Raw genomic sequence first — 22,413 nt, forward strand, 5'->3', positions numbered from 1 at the left:
CAGGACACATAAAGCCACTGAGGAAATGGTAACAAAATAATTTTATTCTGCTTTATCAAAAGAACGTTAACACTGTGCATGTAAACGTGACCATACGTATCATGTTTCCTTAAAGACGGTGTGGATCCAGTGGCAGATCCCTTTAGTCACAGGAGCACAGAGGCCTTGTGAACAGAGGGAAAAAACAGTTCAATCCCATGTTCCTGGTTGCACCCGCATTCCTGCTCCAGAGCTCCCAGCTCAGAGAGAAGCAAAGCCCAGTCTGGAGTGCTAAAGCTGTGGATTCCCTCTTCCTGCACACCTACTCGGTGCCTGAGGAAGCAGAGAGTGATGGAGGAGGCTTTTGCAGAAGGCACTGAGCATCATGCACACGTTGCTGCAGGACTTCCCACCTCAGGAGCATCCCCAGGCGTCCCTAAGGCCACGCGGGTAGGAGGTGGCCAATGCATACCCAACCAGAGCAGGACGACGTTTAGCCCGAGTGGCAGCCACCAATGGCAAAGCCACGCATCCGCCTGGATGCCTGCAGGGAGGCCCGGCAAGGCTCGGATCCAATGGGAACCAGCCCTTCCTGCAGGAGCCTGGAAGGCTTTCCCGCTCTGCTCCCTGCACGGGGATCTCGCTCTGACCACTGCAGCAGAGTGTGAGCTGCCTGGTTATTGCTTCCAGGGGTTCCCCCCATGCCCTCGCTTCTTGTCATCTCCAGGCTGGCAGAACCTACCCTGTCTACCCAGCCTGATGCCCAGCATTTGTTGCCAGCACTGGGTAGTGCCCAACCCCAACAAGTACCACATGGAGACAAGCATACATCTCCTCCAGGAGTGCTTGTGTTCTAAAAAGCCTGCCTTCATCTCAAAATTCAACCGAAGTAGCTGCTGTAAGCCAGCAACACCAAGGAGGTGGAGGGTCAAAGAGACCTGACTCCACTGGCTCTTCAAAGCCCTTCCCACAGGAGAAATGGGACTTCGCAAGTCAAACAGTACTGCCAGGAGACAATTCAAACACCACAGCTATGAAATATGCTGCCATCCCCTCTCTGCCCCGGTACCCTTCCCCTGGGGAGGGCACTGCAGGATCTAATGGGGCAAATACTGCGTCTGCCCGCTCCTCTCCTTCCATGGGTTTCAGCTCTGCCCTGCCGGCTGGCTGAGCTGCCTTCCGGCGCAACACGCAGACATCCCTCCTGCTCCTCTGCCCACCAGTGTCCTTCAAAGGCTGCTCTTCGCCAGGAGGGCACTGTTTGCTCAAGCCTTGGGCAGGTAAAGACACAAGCCTGGCATGCAAAAGCTCAGCTTAGCGCTCCCCAGGCTGGGATCTGCAAGGCACGTGGCTGTGCCACAACCCCCTGTGTACCAGGTGCTTACAGCGAAAACTGAAAAAACCTCTCCTCCTGGCAACAGCAGCGCACGTCCTCTCATCCTCGGAGCACGAGGAAGCGTGCTCACCCACAACTTCCCTGGAAGCCAGGATTGGTGCTCAGCACCTTCAGCTGGCCTCTCACTGGAGCAGGGATCTGCCACGGCTAGGGCTGAAGAGGAGCGGGTGTCCTGGAGCAGAGCACCAACCAGACCTTGGGAGTTTGCAGACAGATGGAGGAAAGAAAGATCACCTGAAATTGCTGCAAAGTCCCACGCTCACGTATTACCAAAGATGGCCAGCAGCAGCAGGAGAGGCAGGATCAATGCATCCTTGTTTTGTCCCAGAAATGGAGAGGCAGCCAGGGCAGGAGCTGCAACAGCGTAAGGCACCGTGTGTTATCAAACTTCAGGAGAGACACTGCTGTCTTCCGAGTCAAGCGACACAGGATGGGAGAGCAGAACGGGAAAGCCTGAAACCCACACAACTCATTTGGAGAAATCATTACCAGAGCTGAAGCTCAGGCCCTTTGTTTTGGGTTGAATGTTTCACCAAGGCAAAAGCTAAGTGTGTTCCTCCCCTTGCCACAAGGCTGCAGAGGGTGCCAGGGACAGAAGATTTCAACTCCAGCACCAACCATCCGAGTGCCTGGAGTGTCACCACCAACCAGCCCATCTGGTGAGCTGCACCAGGGCCGAGTGCTGCGTGTGGCTGCACCCGAGGAGAGAGGAAAGCAGAACGGATGTGGAGATCTCCCCCCCGGCAGAGGAGAGACGGTCTCTGAACACGTAGCGGGTTCAAAGGCAGGCAATGCTGCAGTGCTACCAGCTGGGGAACAGTGTTCCAGCTCAAGTTCTTGCCGGTTGCTTCCCCAGCCACCGTCTTCTAGGATTGTTGAAGAACACTACAAGAAATAGGTCCTAGAAACAAGCACGTCCTCACAGGTCCTCACAGGGAGGACAGAGGAAAAGAGGAAAGCAGATCATATCAGCGGATTTCTTCCCCCCAGGCACATCTCTCTCTCTCTCACCCCGCAGCAGTACATGGGGAGCAGGGGTTGGATATATTATAATGCACACCAGGAAAAAAGATCATCCTGCCAGCACCGCTTGTTAGGTCGCAAGCCCTGCAATGCAGCAAAGCCCGGCCAGTGATGAGAGGAACAGCGACAGATTCCCCGCCGTGGCTGTTCAAGGGCAGGTCCCACTTCTTGGAGCAGTGATGCTTCACCTGCTTTGCAGCTGAGGTGTCAAACATCTGATCTGCCGCAGGGCGGGGTCCCTTCACTCTTCTCTTCCCCTTCACTTTGCCAGCGAGGCAGCGCAGTGGAAATTCAGCTCCCTTTTCCCGTTGAAAAGACCTACAGGGAGGCTGGAGGTCTGAGCAAAGATTTCCCAGCTCTTTTCCCAACCAACTGCTCGGAGGTGCTCCCCGCACTCTGAAATGTGATTTAGGGTGCAAGGCGAGACCCAGCCACCCAGCTGAAACGTTCTACAGTCAGTCACAGGTGGCCAGCGTGAGGCTCTTCCTTGGAGAGGGGGAGTTACAGAAGCCCGTTAGAGATTGCTTGCTCTGAGTTGTTATCTAGCGCCTCTGCCTACAGGAAAGAAGATTATGGCTATGCAGATCCTATTCAAATCACCTATTCCACACCAAACCACTTCTCAGCAGGCCTTGCCCTGAGCAGGAACACGCAGTCGCCGTGGGCCAAGGAGAGCCCACTCCACTGGAGTCCTTAAGGAGAGTTAGATAGCGCCAGCAGAAATCTGCCCTGGAGTCCACAAAGCGAAGCTTCATCAGCAGGACAAAGGAACCCTCTTTGCTTGGCCTCAGCGAGGAGCACTGGGGAACGACCAGTGTGCAGCAACATAGTACTCAAAGCCACATCTCCTACCTCCAGAGTAATGCTTGCTAAATAATTGCATCTACTGCGGAAGGCTTTCCTGGTGTCTGTCTTTTAATATTCCAGTATAGGTATGTTAGTACAGGATTATCCCTCATTTGGAAGCACCAATTTAATAGGGGAAGAAACGGAAGAGGCAGAGCACTTGCAATGTGTTGCTAGAAGAAAATCAACCCAACTGCCACCTATACACAAGATGTCCACGCATGCGCTGCATCCGCCCCACCAGCACAGGGCAACATCCCCATCGACAGCTGGACTAGCTGTTGAGCTACACCGGGTATTCTTCTACCTCTGTCAGCCAGTACTCTCCTTTGCTCTGAGGTGGCTTTCTCCAGAGTTCTCTGGGGCCTCCTGTGAAGGAAGGCTGGTTTCTTGGGCAGTCCTCAGACTAGCTTGCTGGAAGGCACAGGAATCCAGGAACACGTTGGGGATGCGGTCACCAAAATACAGCTTGCTGTTGGCAGCTATTGCTTGGTATTTCATTAGTTCCAGATACTCGGGGGTAAGTTTCAGCTACAAAAGGAGAAACCAGAGACTGTAAGAGACAACCTTCTGGGCCCTGCATCATTAGATTTCATCTCAGGCAGCTGCTTCCTGGGATGTGGGCTGTTAAATCAGATGTTTTTCCAGTGCTGCCCACCTGAACCTAATCTCCTGCGCAGAGGAAAAGAGTAAGCAAGTCATCCTCTGACCAGCTTTCAAGTGCTCACCTTGTTGGAATCAGCCAGCTTCTGAGCAGTGTAGTACTCCGCATCAGCTTTTGCTTTCTCTCTTGCTAGGAACGCAGCATCTAACACAGCAACAGAGGACAGACAGGAAAAGAAGTGTTAGCAAATGAAGGGCCCCATCACATCCAGCACCTGAGCTTTTGTCCCATGGGGACCACCTGGCTCAGGTGTGCCCATGACATAGCCTGGCTGGTGGTGTACCTGCACTGCTGGCTTCTTTAGAGAGGCACCAGCAAAGGGGAACGACCCCAGTGCATAACCTTGTGCTCCTGCACCCTTTATTATTTTTGCAGGATGGCAATTGCCTATGAGGCCAGTTCTGAGGTTCCTCTACCTGCCACCACCCTTAGCTGGAAGATGACCACAGCAGCACCGTTACCTTCAATCTCAGAAATTCGCTTCTCTGTTTCTTTCTCCATAATCTTCTGTTGATAGTGAATCCTGGCCACCTGAGCAGCCTTCTCTGCCTCTGCAATCACAACAGGCTCAGCTCAGATATTTGCTTCTCAGGGCTTCAGCATCAGCACCCCGACCCCAGCAACAGAATCTGCCGCAAAAGTAGTTTGCTCTCTGCTGGATCCTACAGTGCTAGTTTGTACTCCAAACAATATAGTTACAGAAAGAAAACACAGTGCTGATGCTTCTAGAGTTATGCTGCCAGACATCCACTTACACAAGTGTGAGTCTTCCTGGCACAGGGACATTTAGCTTCAAGCCTAAGCAGTTTTTCTGGCAGAGCTGTTGCCTCTTGGCCTGCTGTAGCAGGAGCCCCACCGTAGGACAGAGGTGTTTGCTTGCTCTGCTGCTATGGGGAGGCTTACTGGAGGATGCAGGAATGGAAATTCAGTCTGGCCCCCGTTGGCTAGTACTCCCAGCTGGTGACATACCAATGAGCGCTTTCTTCCGGTCTGTCTCTGCCTCCTTCTCTACTACCTTCTGCTTCTGGGCTGCAATCAGCAGTTTGGTCTTCTCAGCCTCCCTGCAGGGTGAGAAACGTTATTACAGGGATACGGAGCTGGGGAGCAGCTCTGCAAACCAGGGCACGAGAGGCCAGGGGGACAAGAAGCCGACCAGTTGCCAGCATCATGTCCTCACAGCCACGAGGACTAGCTCTGTCTTCGGCTGTACAAGCAAATGTGTAGTCAGCAGGTCAAAGGAAGGGATTATTCCCCCTCTCTATCTGGCACTGGTGAGGCTATACGCAGTTTGAGGCCCTCGGGATGAGGACTGAGTCCAGTGCAGGGCTACTGCAGATGTGGGGTGGGGGCCAGGGCAGATGAGGCGAGGCTTGTGGGAGCCGGGCTTGCTTAGACAGAGTTGAGGAGGCAAAGGGGGACCCAACGGCATCTCCCCCTGCCCAGAGGGCTCCTGGAAGCACCAGGGCTGGGCTCTGCTTGGGGGGGGCACAGCCAGAGCCCCAGAGGCACCGGCACGGGCTGCAGCACGGGAAACCCCGGCCGGCGCCAAGGAAGCAGCCCAGCCCTGCGCCAGCGGGGCACCCCTGGGAAGGAGCCCCGAGTGGTGGGGGATCCCCATCCCCGGGGATGCCCTGGCTCGCCCAGACACAGCCCCCAGTGACCTGCTGCAGCTGTGGCGTTGGCGCTGCTTTGGGAAAGGGCTTGGACAGGATATCTCCACGTACATATCTAAACTCTGTCTGCAATTCTGTGAGTTTGCTGGAGGGGAGCTTACAGGTGAGACCTCAAGACCCCTGAGCTCTGAATTCAGTTTACAAGTCTTCTACAGGTTCTCTATAACACATCAGTGTCCCCTCTACCTAAAGGAGTAGGGACATAGCCTTGACATGGCCTCTGTACACGCAAGCAACCATCTTTGTGAAGGGCTGAAAGGCTTCAAGGTGAAAGAGCTATAGAAACGGAGAAACAGAATGCACAAGCGCACCTAGCCCAGCGCACACTGACTACAGCCCACCTTTCACGTTCTGAGCACCAGGTAAGAGCTAGAAAGTCTGTGCTGGACCCTCAAAGCCAATTCATACAGTTTTATGTATAGCTACTCACATTAGCTCAAAATTTCTTCGGATGGCTTCTGGGATTTTGGGTTTTGTAACACGCACAGCCTACGGGGGACAAAAAAGTGAGTGCATTTTACATTAAACATTTTGATGTGAGCTGCATAACTAACAAATATCTTTGCAAACCAGCTGTAGTGCTCTGGACATCTCCAAATTGATCCAAGACCACACATAACGGTTCCCAATCCCCTTGTACAACACAATGGAGCACAGCCACTCTCATAGAGGTGTCTTACATTTGTATTGCCTTCCTACACCTTTTATGGTGCCTAAGCGATCAAGTAAGGCCTGTGGAAGAAACTGCTGAAGAGGCCCACCACTTTTGTTAGAAGCAGCTTAGTTCTCCACCCCAAAGACTCTTCAAACCTCACCAGATAACACTTCCCACGGTACCGCTCAAGAAAGGGGCTCACAAACCCAATAAAATTAAACTGCAGGAGCGACACTTGCAAAACAGAGGCAGGGCTACAAGCTCAGGAACGTGTTTCCCAGGAGAAAAGCTTGCAAAAGTGACTACATAATGAGAGACACAGCGGTGAAGACAGGCGAGAGCAGCAGTGCACGGGTGGCAGCTGGGAACTGGTGCTGTCTGCAACTGCAGATCATCAAGAGTGACGTGCACAGTGATGCTGACACCATAGCTCAGGTACATGCCAGAGACAGCCACTAAGCTGCTCTGCGAAGGACTCTCTCTGAAATATGAGGGAAACACCTCCAGAGGTAGGACCAGCTCAGCTGCATGTTCTGTGGCTCATTACCAAGCTTTGCGAGATGTGTATTGACAGTCCATGGCTGTACAATTGCTTCACAGCCCTCCTGCTCCATCTCTATTGTATATCTAGTGCTGAACCTGCTGCTTCTCTCTGGGGTCAGTAAGTCTGCAAAGAACCGAGGGGCTTCCACAGAGGGGAACGGGATATAGACACGTCCAGGGGAGTCTTCATATGCCATGTGAAAAGGGAACCGTTTCCAGGTGACAGGCACCCTGTCCCCAGCAAACAGCCTGCCTGGGGAGAAGGGGCCAGCCTGTCACCAAAGCCTGTCACTCAGGAATCACGGAATGCTTTGGGTTGGAAGGGACCTTGAAGATCATCCAGTCCAAACCCCTCGCGTCACAGGCAGGCACCTCAAAGCCCCGTCCAACCTGACCTTGAACACTTCCAATGATGGGGTATCCACAACCACTCTGGGCAACCTGTGCCAGTGCCTCACCACCCTCAGCGTCAAACATTTCTTTCCTGTGTCCAGTCTAAACCTACCCCCCTTTCAGTTTAAAACCATTGTCCCTTGTTCTGTCACTACAGCCTTGGTAAAAAGCCCTCTTTAAACACCAAAAGGCTGTGATAAGGTCTCCCTGGGACCTTCTCTTCTCCAGGCTGGACAACCCCAACTCTGCTGCTTCTCTGAGCAAGCAAAGAAAGCAGATTTATGGGACATCAGACCAGAACATCCTTCACTGAAAGGATTTTTCTAAGCTCCTACCAAGTCCCTATAAAGGTACCACATGCAGAAAGCTCACCTCGCCAACCACTGCAGGGTATGCAAGGGGATATTCTCTCTACCTCCGTAATACCCCCTGTACCAAAACAAAGATTGATTTCCAGAAGCATGGCTTTTCCAACACGTGCAAAGACTCGTTGGTAACCAGGAAAGTCACCAGGTCTTTCAAAATCTTCACTAGCTGCTGTTTTTTCAAGCCAATGGCTCAATCTATTTAACAGTGAAAACTACTTAAATCTACTAGATGGAAACGCCACGGTGCACCGTCAATATTGTTAATAATCAAATGTTAAAGCATTGGGAGATGCTGGGACTAAATGGCTGAGCAACAAAAAAGAGCATGAAGGAATCAGAAGACAAGCTGACTATTTCACAGCATCTTTTCCCTGTGGCCATGAAGTCCAGCCACATCCTGAGCTGCACCAGCAAAAGCTCAACAGCAGGTCGAAGGCAATTTTTATTCCAGTGCGAGGAACGCAGTATAAGAGATACCAACAAACTGCAGAGTGCAGTTGAAAGCCATGTGAGATAGCAACGTAAATGTTGCAGACAACGGGAACAGGCTGATGATACGGCACTTCTCCTCTCCTGTTGATCCCCCTCCTTAGACATGGGTGTGACGTTCACCTATTTCCAGTTATTAGGGACCTCCCTTGACCACTGCCATCTTTCAAAGACAGTGGATTCATGATGGTGCAGGCCAGAAACTCAGTACCCTGGGATGCATCCCACCTGGTTCCACAGACTTGTGTGTGTCCATCTGCTCAGTTGTCCTCTACTGTGGGTAATGCTTCACCTCTGCAGGCTCTGCTGCTAGGGTGAGGAACAGGGAGGCTCAAGGGCAGACCTTGCCACAAAGAAGTCAAAGAAGGTGTTGAGTACTTCAGCCTTTTCCATGTCCTTGGTCACTATGTCCCCTGTTCCACAGCTTCCTTGGCCTTCCTTTTGCTGTGGAAGTGCCTCAGAAGCCCTCTGTGTTGCCCTACGCAGCCATCATCAGCTCCAAGTCTAGCTGAGCTTTGGTCTTCCTAACTCTGTCCCAGCACTCTCAGTTCAACTAGCTTTACTCCTCCCAGCTTGTCTATCCCTACTCCACCTTTTGAGAGTTTCCTTTCTGCTTTTCAGCTCAGTCAGGAGCTCCTCGTTCATCCATGCCGGCCCATCTCACCTGCTTGACTTTCCACACTTTGGAGTGTCCTTGGCAATGACATAGGGCCTCCTGGCCTCCTTTGCTGACCATGGCGGTCTCCCACAAGACCCTGCTAAGCACATCTCGCACAAACTGAGTTCTCTTCTGCTTAAGCCTAGGCCCGTAATTCCTCTGTTCACCTCGCTCTTCCAAGGACCTTGAACTCGCCACCAAGGCTACAGCTCACACTGCTGCCAGACTTTACCTCTCAACTAGTTCTTCCTTGTTTCTAAAAGGTCCAGCAGAGCATCTCCCCCAGTCAGCTTTGCTCACCACTGTCAAAACCTGTGTTCAACACCCTTCAGAAACATCCAGCATGGCTTGCACCCAGCCCTACTGCCCTTCCAGCAGACACTGAGGTGGTCAGAGACCCCCCACGGTACTAGGGTCTGTGATCATGAAGCTTCCTCTGTTCTACAGGCAGCTTTACCTACTTCATCTTACTAACTGGGTGGTTTGCAGCATATATTGAAACTCAGATTTAGCTCTGTAGTTAACATCTCCCAGCAAACAGCTGTGAGCTTTGCTTATGCCCTTCCATACCCTGAGATCAAAAAGGGCCTTTACATGACAACAATAACTTTGATGATGAACTTTTGCAGGAAATCTCTCTGCGATGTACAGTCTGAGTTAACTTGGATATTTAGAAGAGCGGTCTTATCACTTCTTTGTGATAAGACACTGACCATCCTCATCAAAACAGAGCAAGCCTATGCACAAATGAGCCACAAAACAGCACAGTATTTATCATAGCATTTCACGTGCTGTCAACAGGAGGCTTTCCCTCCCTGCACGCAGCCAGGCTAGCTAAACGTAGCAACAAGAATGGCAAAACAGACTTGGTCTCACTCTTCCCTACAGCGGGAACCTCCAGGGATTTCCATCTTAGCCCTTGCGAGCCTAAGGTGTATACTTCCCAGTTGGTTGTGTTGAACGTCAATGTGCCAAAAAGCCAGTATGTCCCATAGCCCAGCTAGGATTAAACGTAAGGGGAAACATAACCCCCATTTTTAAGAAGGGTAAAAAGGAAGACCCAGGGAACTACAGTCTGGTCAGTCTCACCTCTGTGCCTGGCAAGATTATGGAGCACATCCTCCTGGAGACTGTGCTCAGGCACATGGAAAACATGGAGGTGATTGGTGACAGCCAACACAGCTTCACTAGGGGCAAATCGTGCCTGACAAATTTGGTGGCCTTCCATGATGGGGTTACAGCATTGGTGGATAAGGGAAGAGCAACTGACATCATCTACCTGGACTTGTGCAAGGCATTTGACACTGTCCTGCACGACATCCTTGTCTCTAAATTGGAGAGACATGGATTCGATGGATGGACCACTCGGTGGATAAGGAATTGGCTGGATGGTCGCGCTCAAAGAGTTGTGGTCAACGGCTCAATGTCCAAGTGGAGAACGGTGACGAGTGGTGTTCCTCAGGGGTCGGTACTGGGACCGGCACATCTTTGTCGGTGACATGGACAGCGGGATCGAGTGCACCCTCAGCAAGTTTGCCAACGACACCAAGCTGTGTGGTGTGGTCAACACACTGGAGGGAAGGGATGCCATCCAGAGGGACCTGGACAGGCTGGAGAGGTGGGCCTGTGTGAACCGCATGAAGTTCAACAAGGCCAAGTGCAAGGTCCTGCAGGTGGGTCGGCGCAATCCCAAGCACAGCTACAGGCTGGGTGAGGAATGGATTAAAAGCAGCCCCGAGGAGAAGGACTTGGGGGTGTTGATTGATGAGAAGCTCAACATGAGCCGGCAGTGTGCGCTTCCAGCCCAGAAAGCCAACCGTGTCCTGGGCTGCATCAAAAGATGCGTGACCAGCAGGTTGAGGGAGGTGATCCTGCCCCTCTACTCCGCTCTGGTGAGACCCCACCTGGAGTACTGCGTCCAGCTCTGGGGGCCCCAGTACAGGAGAGACATGGAGCTGTTGGAGCGAGTCCAGAGGAGGGCCACAAAGATGATCAGAGGGCTGGAGCACCTCTGCTATGAGGACAGGCTGAGAGAGTTGGGATTGTTCAGCCTGGAGAAAAGGCGGCTCCGGGGAGATCTGACTGCAGCTTACCAGTACCTGAAGGGGCCTACAGGAAAGCTGGTGAGGGACTGGTTATCAGGGAGTGTAGCGACAGGACAAGGGGTCATGGGTTTAAGCTGAAGGAGGGTCGATTTAGATTAGATGTTAGAAAGAAATTCTTTACTGTTAGAGTGGTGAGGCACTGGAACAGGTTGCCCAGAGAGGTTGTGGAGGCCCCATCCCTGGCAGTGTTCAAGGCCAGGTTGGATGAGGCTTTGGGCAACGTGGTCTAGTGCAGGGTGTCCCTGCCCATGGCGGGGGGGTTGGAACTAGATGATCTTTGAGGTCCCTTCCAACCCAAACCATTCTATGATTCTATGATTAAACATGATTTCCTAACATTAAGCGTAAGCTGAAAATCACTTAAATATAACATCTTTCCCTCTCTCTGGTACAAGCGCAGAAAAGATGAAGATCTCTTTTCTTTTGCAATTACCTGTAGGAACTGTACTGACACACTGGAGCAGGGGTGCCAAAGGTAGTTTAAAGAAAACCATTTCCTTGCTCTTTGCAAATTAAATCCCAATACCTGCAGGTCTGTGGCCTAAAAGGTCCTTTTCTCTATCCTGCAGGTCTTCCCCTAAAATAAAACTAGCTTTTAGAAGTGGTCACTGTCATATGGACAGTCTTCAACAGACAAATCTCAAGTCAAGGCTCAACTATTTCACGTTATGTGGAAAACCAAAGCAAGAAACCTCATCAATCTAGTGAAAGGTGAGCAAATTAGAGGTGGAAAAAAGAATAATCTCTGTTAGGAAATGAACCTACCTGAATAGTGAGACCTGGTGCCATGACATTGAGATCTTTCTGCAGGGCCAACTTCAGATTCTCATCTATCTGATCTGCGTTTGGAGGACAAGAGAGAGATCACTTAGCTTATCATCATTTCTCCTACAGATTGTGTGGCAGAGAGTCAGCTGGCCTTAAAGAGCAGGTACCTCTATAGTGTGAGACAAAGATGCTTTTGGAGATCATTCAGCACATTGTTTCCCTTCCTATACCCCCTGGAAAACGTTCCCAAGAGGTGAGCCACACACTAGTTCTCTAGAAAGGTTCAGCTATCAATGAACTCATGGTATCTGAGCTGAGGGCAAATGGCTTTCAGCGTCGCAGCAAGAAAAAGCACCCAGAGCCTGCGGTAGAAGTCTATCCCTTCCTAGCTGGAGGCAGACCAACCCCACTGCCAGCAGCAAGCTCTGCTTTAGGTCTCCACGGACCTGCAGGATCCAGCATTTCGCTACTGAAAAAATGCATTTTGTCACTTCCAAGCTCCAGTTCCACAGAAATGGCCAGTTATGAAAGGATTGAGCTGCAGGTACTACCAGGAAACTCCTCTCTGACTACAAATATCTTCCACAAACCCATTTTCCCCTGCTCTACCACTCAAGAAGGAACGCGATGTTGTTATATTAGAACATTAAACTTGCTAATTCCTGAACCACTGCTACCCCCTTGTGAAAAAAAAAAAGAGCATTACAATGAACTGAGAGCGTGTCCCTTCTGGCTCTCACTTGCTAAAAACAGCCAGAAAGAAGCTTTTAAAGTAAAAAAAGTAAATTCAGGAACAGAACAGGGGCTTAAAAGTAGAAATAGACAACAGAAAACCATCATCACAGGCAATGGGCACGACCGCACGCACAAGAGCAGAGTGGCTACTTTGCACGTCCAGAATTTAGTCCCAAGTGGAAAAGGAGTGAAATCAAACTCCCACATGCAGATGCGGAAAGACAAAGGAATCTGGATCATTAAAGAGTAAAGTTACACAGGAAGTGACATATGGCTATAGAAGGAGCTGGATTCTAGACTGCAACTCCAGCACTGAGGCTGTTTGCTCGCAGGAGCCTGCTGTAACATATTGCACAGCAGAAGAGGGGGATGACACAGCCCTTGGTGGGTGCCTCCAGCTGCCATCCACTTACCAAACAGCTCAATGTATACCTCCTGCAGGGTATGGGCACTGCAGAACTGATTCAGCTCATGATGAATTTTATTGAAGATCAAGGTCTTATCGTAGTCTGCAGTGTAGTTTCTCACAATATTGTACACTGAGGAAGTAAGAGAATTTTCACAGGTCACTGCTGACACGTATTGCTTTCTGCAACGCCACAACCACAAAACGACAGCTCAGGGTATTAGGAAAACAGCGCAGCACTGGGCCAGGCGAGCGCGGGATCGCCATCTTTGGGAGTTTTCAGGACCTGGCTGGACAAAGCCACAGCTGTCCTGCCCAGCTGTTAGTGGGAACCCCGCTGCCAGCAGGAGGGAGGTCAGAGGAGGAACCTGCGGAGGTGCCCTCCACCACTGCTGCTGGGGTTATATGACTTCAAAGAGCCAAGTAATTACAGCAAGATACACCGCATGGTCCTGTTTTATGATCTGCATAAACAAAACAGTAAAGCCTGTCCAGGATCTGCATGCATAGGAACAGATACTACTATAAAGTGAAAACAAGTATCACTCCCACAATTATAACATGAATTCACCCTTCAATGCCTCAATAATGCTAGCGTTTTGCATTAAGCTACGCTGCCGGAAAAAAAAGCCGTGTGGGTCTTTGGTTCGGCAGTGGGTGAAATAAGAAGGTAAGAGGGTCCTACGCAGGCTTTGCCTTTGGAATTTTCCCCAGGAGCTGAGCTGAAAAGCACTTGGGGCTTTGTCCTGTGTATTGAGTTTCACAGGTGGCCTCCCCTTCTGCTGCCAGAAATAGAACTCCTTGAGCACCCGTCACATTTCTAAATGTACGGGGGAGAAGCAATCCTATAGTTTATTTTCATCTTTGCAAATCTGCGGCTCTTCAGAAAGCTTGCAGACACATGCAGGAAACTAAGTGCTACGGTAGTACTGAGAACCATAAGAATAACAAGACACAGAACATGGAAGTCTTGCAAACCAAGACAGAGCAGCTACAGGATGAGCGCAGACAGTCACAGCGCTGCTTGTTGAAACAGGACGGGGAATACCTGCATACGGTGCCAATTTATTCACAACTTCTATTCGGTCAATGTAGATCATAACACCGCCACTGCAAGTGAAAAAGAGAATTCATGAATTATTACTGCAACTGTTAACAGTGGTCCATATTTAAAGCAAAGTCGTCTTTGCCCCTTTTTTACTAAATTCTACTAAACTTACGCAGAACAGTTCTGACTTCTTGAGTGTTTTCCAATTAGATGGCAGCGAACCCCAGCTTTGTACAAACCAGTCCCTCTCTGCATAAATCAAAAGCGTGCTCCAGCAAGTCTGCAAAGCACTTTTGCTTCACTTTGTTATCTCCTACTTAGCCAGCAAAAGGAAAACTTATTTGAACAGGAACGCAGCTGCAACAGTCAGAAAGGGGGAGTCCAGCACAACGAAGGGAACGCGATAAGGACAGCAGATGACACCTGCAAGCAGCAAAGCAGACACAAGCTGCAGACGCACCACAGCTCTTCTAGGCAGCAAATGCACTTTAAATAGAAAAACTTTTAGTTTAAGTTCACACATTTACTAACTCCAGCAGCAACCTGACAAGGCCCCTGTTAGAAAGGAAGAAACAAAGCACGTAACAGACTTTAACCGACGTTCCCTGTATCGATGTCACGTCGCAAACAGCTCTTCAGTAACGCTGCAAGTGCACGTGCACTGTCAAGAAGCTCCAGGCACCTCGATGGAAGAAGCCTGCAGGCAGTCCTCTCCCCAAGGGATCATGTGCTGCCGGACTGGCAGAGGAAAGAGGGAATCAGAAGCAGGTCTTAATCCCAGCCTCTGCTCGTACCTACGTGACTTTCAGCAGGCCATGCCCGCCCCTGGGTACCTGTGGCACCGGGGAAAAGCACAAACTCTACAGTGCAGAAAAACCCCTTCACTTTCAACAGCTGGTAAGTCTCTGGAGAGGGTATTTAAAGCACTCTTGCCTCAGGGCAAAGGTAAATGACAAATGAGAAGCTTTAGCAGAAACTGTTTAGAGACAGCTGATCCCCAGAAGCAGACCTCACACATTTCCAAACTCAGTTTCTGTGGTGTTTTAACTCAAATGTATCCCCCCATGACAAACTCAGTTTCTTATTTTGCAGATCTTAATCTCTGGCAGTTGAAAGCTAAGTCTGCAGAAAAATCACCTGAATTTGCCCGTGTCTGTGCTCTTTTAGGAAAGGTCTCCCAGGCGCAGCCCATGTTCGCTCTGTAAACCTGCCTGCTTCCTGACAAGCTACGAGCTAAAAACATGGGTGATGGACTGAACTTGCCTGATGGATGGGACAAGACAGCAGAAGAGATATTTGTGGCTAAAGAGAGACTTATTTCCCAGTGAGATACTACTATTAAGAGTATTCATTTCTTTTTCACTCAAGATTTCTCTTGAGGTCATTCTTACTGGCTCTCTCTTAAGAACCATTACTATTATTTTTAAATAAAATAGACTTATGGACCCTTTATAGATTTGTATAGATTTGTCAGGCTGCACAAGCAGTTATAATGGCATGGCATGTGTTTTTCCTCTATCTCATCTGTTCGGCACTCTAACTGTCCCACCACATCCCACAAAATGACTATTTATCATTGCAAGTGATATCCAATAGCATTCCTGATCATCTTCTGAACCTGCTTTTCATCCTCCTGATTTGTTCCAGTCACCTTATGACATCTCCACCAGGACAGGGAAACACAGCTACCATCTTGGGGCATCTTCTAGATATCCTGGTGAGGAACCAAAGCAGAGCGTGTGGGCTTCTTCCACAAGAATCTCCTCCACTGCACATCCTCATGTTGGCGTCCTTTTGGTATTTCAATTATATGGGGATGTTAGAAGGAAGGAGAGCACCTGAGACAATCTGCCTCCTACGCAGGACTCGTCCACAGCCCCTCATCACCCCACATGTGAGAAAAGCTGGCACCTCAGACCAGAGAGGACTGCCTGCTGCCCGTCTGACCCAACCAACACTACCCACAGCAACCCTGCCAAGGATCTCAACCAGCGTGGGTCAACAGGGTGGGCCACGAGTGAATTACATCAGTCCTGTTGGTCAGGCAATGGCTTCGAGGAAACAGGTGCCACTCAGAGCCCAGACACATCAGGCGCTTATTTCCTCACTGAGGGCTTAAAGTTAAATGAAGCCTGCAAAGCACTTACACTGCCTTTTCCATCCATCCACCCGGCTGCTGGAGCCATCATCCTTTTACATTGTGCGGTGGGGAAGGTCCTCCAGACTGTGCTACTTAAACCCAGGAGCCAAACTGAACTGTAACGCTCTCATCTTAGAGTAAGCATCTCAGACAAGACCTCCTCTCAACCAACCTGGTTCAGAAGATGTCAGTCAGCTCCCGAGGTGGAGGTGACGCTGTCCTGGGCAGCTTAGAGACAGTTGCTCTGGCAGAGCATCATGGTCTAGGTGATTCACACACCTTGATCTGGAACTGTACAAATCCTCTCATCATCCACAGCTGTTTTATTTTGTTTGTTTTTTTTTTTTTTTTTTTTTATGGCTTAAACACTGGCTCAGACAGTGCTCTTTCCATTTTGACCAGCCTCTTCCATTCTCAAAACATCCTCATTTGCTGAAGCCTGCTTCTTGCCAAATGCGAGGCAGGGTGACTCCCACGGGGAGATTTCCAGCGCATGCAACTCTCCACTGCAGTTTCTCACAGCCTAAGACCAGCATTTGCAGCCTCTGTAAGGGCTCCTCACACCCCTCAAGGCAGAGCAGCGCTGACTTGAACAGGCTCTTTGGTCGGGGAGAGAGGAACAAGAAATCCATAGGAAGTCTGAAAGGACGATCAACACATAGACTATGTGCACCTGGGAGAAGTTTAAGCGTAATTAGGCAGCAATACTGCCTAATTTTACAGGACAAGGTGAAAGCGTACAGGAGACTAACATACACTAGCAGGCATTTCAGTAGACCTTAGAAAGCCTCATATGTTTTGGGATTTTGGTGTATGCCAGGCCAGAAGACAATGGAAAAACTGAAGCATGTTGCCATAAAAAAGGGGCTGTAAAATAGTCCAAGGTTTAATGCTTACTCCTAGGGCTGACCACAAACAAGACCAGACCAGATTAGGCAATCAGAGCACATAAAAATTGGGCTTAAAGGTCAGATCTGGTCTGTGTAGCGATAGAGGGATTAATGCAATACATCCACTTGCAATATTCATGACATGTTTTTCCACGTGACTGGCTGACAAACAGGGATGTGTCCCAGAAAGAGCATTCCTCCAGTGCTCCATTTGCGTTCCTGCCAACTACGCATAGCATGAGCGCAAGACGACTCTCGCACCTTCACAAACAAAAACCTAACGCTTCAGCAATATTACTGCTTAGTGTCCTGGCTATTTACTTTTACTTGGCATTGTAAAATCCTGTACAGTATTTAGCATGATTCTTTAGTTAAGTTTACAAGAAAAATGCTACTTACCTAATTCTCTCATGCAATATTTGCACGACACAATTTTCAACCCATTTATTGTATTCAACAATTAATATACTGACGAGTACATTCAGTCTCAATTAATCCTTCAAGTCAGGCCTCTGGAATACTTTGCTCTTCTAAAACTAGTTTACTGAACTGATTTTCCATCAGATTTTGGAGATCAGCAGACTTGCTGTGAGGAAACTGCTGAACTTTCCAAGGAACCGTGCACACATTTTCTTGTTGGGGAAAGCCAGAAATCTCAGACACCAAAGGCAATTCACAGCTTAGAGTAGATGAATATTCTACCTGCTGCAATGAAATGGTTTTCGTCTCTGAGATGACAGCTGTTTTACAAAAAACAGTAATCAGGTACCAAAGTATTTTAAAATCTGTAATTAATGTATTCACTTAATGCTGTCAAGCATGAATGGGACAGGTAAGGCAGAAATTGGGGATGGGACACCCACACTGCCATTCAGAAGCTTCCTAATGTAGATGAGAATACAGAGAACACAAATATGAATATGGTGGAAGAGAAACCCAGCCTTTAAAATCTCATGATTTAATATATTACAGAAATTTAAATGGTTTAGAATCTATTCTTGTAATGAACTCTGAACTGGGTCAGTGACCTTTCAGACTGGATCCATTTGTTATTTATAAGCTAACTTTTTATTATAGAAATGTGGATTCAAAGCTTTAGCACGGAGCAGCTGCAGACTTTAGATTCCAAATACAGTAAATTTAAAGGCTCCTGCAATAGCACTTTAAATATGGACAGGGCTACTGGGACCTTTGGTCTGAATTGTATTCAATTATTAACTAAGAAGTGCTTCACCAGCTATTTGATGTTTTAAAGCGTGTTTATTACTCGTAACTTCACAACCACCTTATTGCACAACTGAATCCCACAATGCTGAAACCTAACAGGAACTTAATGAACTAACTCTACAGAATTAAACAGAATATTTAGCTCCTAAATCACAGATGCACAGAATGGTTGAGGCTGGCAGGGACCTCTGGAGGACATCTTCTCCAACCTCCCTCCTCAAGCAGGGTCAAAGCAGCAGAGTTTAATTTTGACTGCGTTAGCACGTCTAACGTGGTTAAGCTTTGCTCAGTCTGCTGAGAAGGCCTGCACGACAGCAGGACACCATCCCTGGCCCAGAGATGCGATGCTGTTTTACAACAGTCAGCAGGTGAAATATTACTTGTATTTATAAGCTAAAAGTTGCCATTAAACATATGGTTAAAACTCTGCTGACTTATTTTTAACTGTGCAATTTAAAAGATACAGATATAGAGCATAATGAGTCTTACTCCTCCTTCCTGCAATTACTTTTCGTTTGACCTGAAGACTCTTCGCCTGATCACAAAGCCCTGGCTGCAGCACTGAACACTAGCATTATTCACAGACACTCATGAAAGAGGTTTGAGATCTAAAACTAAAATCAGCTAGGGCTCATGAGAACTTTATGTTAATATTTAAGCCCAAGTGATGTCTGATGAGTTGCTATAGGAATAATTCCAAGAACTCATTTCAGTAAGGCCTAAACCAGATCAAAACTAACTCTGCCTCATTAATGTTGCCACTAACGTGCAACTTTTAATTTCAACATGGTTGTTACGTGTCATCATTCAAGTCATACTGACTTTTTTTTTTAAACAGAAATATTGTTGAGTACCCTGAAGCTAAAAGACAAGATTCACCAGTTTTGTTTTTATTCTGAAGAAACATACTCAGTCATCACTTTTTCTTGTGAACGAACTAACACAACAGGACCTGCAACCCAGCTCAGCTAGCTCTCATTACTGCTCGTTAAAACTATACAGACCTGTGCTCACAATTATGAGGCAGGCAGGTGCCACCCATGCACAGGATTCTTTATTCTTTCTCACTCTCTCTTTACACCAGGTGAAATGTCAATTCCAAAAATGCCTAAATTCCAGGAGACTCATTTCCTTGAGCTAGTTTTGAAACGAACCATCTCCCATCAGCAGGATTCCCATTCACCATTTACTTTTGCCCACTGCCGGCGTCAGCACTTGTATTAGCCACAAGGTTCCGACTAGAAATACCGCAAAACGGAGAGCACACCAATGCACAGGCAACGGGCTATCAAGAATAATCAAGGGAAGAAACCAAGAAAAATCAAGAGAATATCACTATAAATGCAAATACCCTATGAACATCAACTCTAGTGAAAGCAAGAGCACACCCTCCCATACCTCCTGCTCTATTATTTCCAAGCGTGATGTATGTGTGTATGTTTGGGACCAATTTTAGGGTACACACCTTTACTTTTCAGCCTCTGTGTCACAGCACTGTAAACGACTTAGCTGCAAACTACACGAAAGAGCGCATCTGTACATCACCAGAAGAAATACAAAGGAAAAACATACCTTGTCCCACAAGGCACATTTTTCACTTCGTCAGTCTGCAACGTGGTCTGAAATAAAAAGACACCAGTGCTCACAAAAACTCTCCGTTCTCCAGGAAGATCATGTTGTGCCCAGACTCTCACAACCATTATGCTGGAACATGGAACAAAACACGTGCCCTCTGCCTCCCTCCTGACATTTGCAGGTGTGGGCAGAAGACAGACTTCTTTTTTCAACTGCCTTTTGGGAGACAGAAGGGCAGCTGTAACCATTTCCCTGCTTTCAGCTCCTGCAGCGTGAAGGCCTGCAGCTCTCCTTGGAAACAATTAGGGCCACAAACACAGACTGTCCTCCCAGAGCAAGACATCTCCTGTCCCAAGCAACACAGGTGCATGTCATGGAGATTCCACCAAAAGGACAACTCCTCTGGCACCTAAGGCAGAAGGAACCAAGGGCTTCCGAGGAGCTGCTGCTCTGACTACCGTATTACCGAGCCCCTCTGTAAACACCCAGGTCGCCCCCATCCAGCAACACCCCTACCGACCTCTACTCCCACTTACCCTCTTCCAAAGTAAGGAGACACTAACCTGCACGGATTTGAACGTGGTGATGAACGGGAGCATGATGTGGTAGCCTGGTCCACTCGGACTAGTTAACAATGCACCACCCCTACAGAGAGAGACAAAAATGGGGAAAGGGCTCAAGCAACTGGAAAATAATAAGCACTGGCTTTGACAGGGAGTAAATATATGCAAACTGCCAGGGGTCACAGCTGTGGTAGTGCAAATTACGTTACTCACCCGCACCAAATTTACCACCAATTCCCCCACAAAAGGGCTGATAATGTGATACTTGCCTGCTGCAACTTGACAATCATTTGCTTCAGTCCTGTGAGCAATTAACTTTTAAAGAAGGCAGATATTGCTAAACTCTTCCACCACTGCAACATTGCAGAGAGCTTCAAGAATGCAGATTTTCCTCTCTAGATAGTTCACTGGTAACCATGGAAAAATCCAGCGGTTGACGTGATACCGCCAGTTTGGATTTCCACATAGCATTCAGCGGTCCCTTACACAAAGCACAAAGAAAACCTGCAGTCTCTTGTGGGGACTGACAGGTGGTTAAAAGACAGGAGACAGAGGAGAGCTCTAAGCCATCGATCCTCATAGCGCAGTGAGGTCTCCTGCAGCGGCCCACAATGGCCCACGCTGTTCAAAACACTTGTAATTAAAGAGCAGCGCAAAGGAAACCGGCCCGTGGTGGTGAGTGTGAAGGGTAGAAAGGATGGGAAAGAAATACAGCAGAAACCGCATGAAAATTCAGAAAGGCTGCTGCTGAATTTCTCTGTTCCTTTGCTCAACATTGAAGCAAAAGCTCGTCAAGAAGCAGCATTTAGTGACTGCGACCACCCACTGTTATGAGCTGACAGTGAGTTGCTCTACAGGTGCTATTCAGGGCAGCTACGAGCCCCAGCTGAAACTCAGCCCAGAGCCAGGGAGAAGACCCACTTCAGAGCAACAACAGAGCAGGTACTCCTCCACGTAAGGAGGAGATAGACGGACTTGAAAAGAATAGATGGACCAAAAGCTTTGGTCCTCTAAGCTTTGAAACCCAAACTGTGACTCAGAAAAGCGGAGGATTCAGAAAGACCAAAACTCAATTCGGTTCTACACAGAACCAGGCTACCCCAGCCCACATCATTTCTGGTGTGAGAGAGCAGAAACAACACGGCCTGCCCACCTCAGGGCAAAACTGGGAGGGAAACACAGGAGAGACAGCGAACACCTCTGGGGGTGACTGGGGGCCAGGGATACATCCCAGCTGAGAGAGAGAAACTCAGGGAAGGCCACAGAGGCCGTTGAGGTGTCGGCAGCGCACAGTACCTGTAATACACAGCCAGGTGCCCCTCCTCAACCTTGTGGATAGAGGAGTACAGGAGGAAGATGAGGAGTCCCGCGGCAGCTGCAACTGCGGCTCCAGCCTGGGCCATGGTCATCCTCGCGTCACCTGTGGGGCACGCACACACAGAGCGTCACCCGTGGGGCACGCACACACACCCACAGAGCATCACCCGTGGGGCACGCACACACAGAGCGTCACCCGTGGGGCACGCACACGCACACACAGAGCGTCACCCGTGGGGCACACACACAGAGCGTCACCCATGGGGCACACACACACCCACAGAGCGTCACCCGTGGGGCAGCACACACACACACAGAGCGTCACCCGTGGGGCAGCACACACACACACAGAGCGTCACCCGTGGGGCAGCACACCGCCCGGGCGATGGGCACCGTTTACCCGCGCTCCTTCTGCACCACGGTCCTCGCTCTCTCTCTCCTCTCTGACGGAGCCTCCGCCCCTTTTCCAGCAATACCCGCGCCTCGGCCCTCGGCCCGAAAAGCCAAAAACGTCCTCAGAGCGCCCGGGGGTGCCGTTACCCCCTCACGCCCATTGCAGCGGGAGAGAAGCCGCCGCCGAAGACGCACGGGAGCTTCGGCTGACTAGACCCCCGGCGCCGGAGGAAGGGCGCGGGCACACCCGCGGCCCCGAGGCCGGCAGCCGCCCCGCGATGACCGGTGACCGCGAGGCGGCTGCTTCTCGGCCCGGGTGGGCCCACCGGCGGCCCCCGGCCGCCCCTCCTCCCTCAGGCCGCTTCGTGGGCGGTGACGGCCCCCGGCGGGGATCTCCCCTCCCGCCCCCCAGCCGTGCCGGCACCGGACATCCCGGGCCTCCCCCCTCCCCGGTACCTGCCGCCGCCGCCGCGCGCCCCCACGTGCGGCCGAGGCCCCGCTCCCGCCGCGCACGCGCACCGCCCCCAACTGCGCGGGGCGGGGGGGGGGGGGGAAGGGG

General features: G+C 49.8%; 1 protein-coding gene across 3 annotated transcripts; it reads right to left on the reverse strand.

Annotated features, from left to right (window-relative positions):
• Nucleotides 1–25: 25 nt before the first annotated feature.
• On the reverse strand, nt 26–22,412 carry ERLIN1 (ER lipid raft associated 1). Of its 3 annotated transcripts, none has more exons than XM_054832197.1 (12): nt 22,311–22,412; nt 21,441–21,564; nt 20,145–20,226; nt 19,579–19,625; nt 13,750–13,811; nt 12,709–12,834; nt 11,558–11,631; nt 6,012–6,070; nt 4,878–4,969; nt 4,370–4,459; nt 3,973–4,052; nt 26–3,775 (listed from the first exon to the last, which is right to left on the reverse strand). In XM_054832197.1, exons 2-12 carry the CDS (start codon nt 21,551–21,553, stop codon nt 3,557–3,559), a joined length of 1,044 nt encoding a protein of 347 aa, XP_054688172.1. In that variant the 5' UTR covers nt 21,554–21,564; nt 22,311–22,412; the 3' UTR covers nt 26–3,556. The 3 variants fall into 3 exon arrangements, with proteins under 3 accessions (XP_054688172.1, XP_054688174.1, XP_054688173.1); XM_054832199.1 differs by lacking the exon at nt 22,311–22,412 and adding an exon at nt 21,821–22,190; XM_054832198.1 differs by lacking the exon at nt 12,709–12,834.
• Nucleotide 22,413: the final 1 nt, after the last annotated feature.

This window comes from Grus americana, chromosome 7 (genome assembly GCF_028858705.1).
Source record: "Grus americana isolate bGruAme1 chromosome 7, bGruAme1.mat, whole genome shotgun sequence".
NCBI lineage: Eukaryota > Metazoa > Chordata > Aves > Gruiformes > Gruidae > Grus > Grus americana.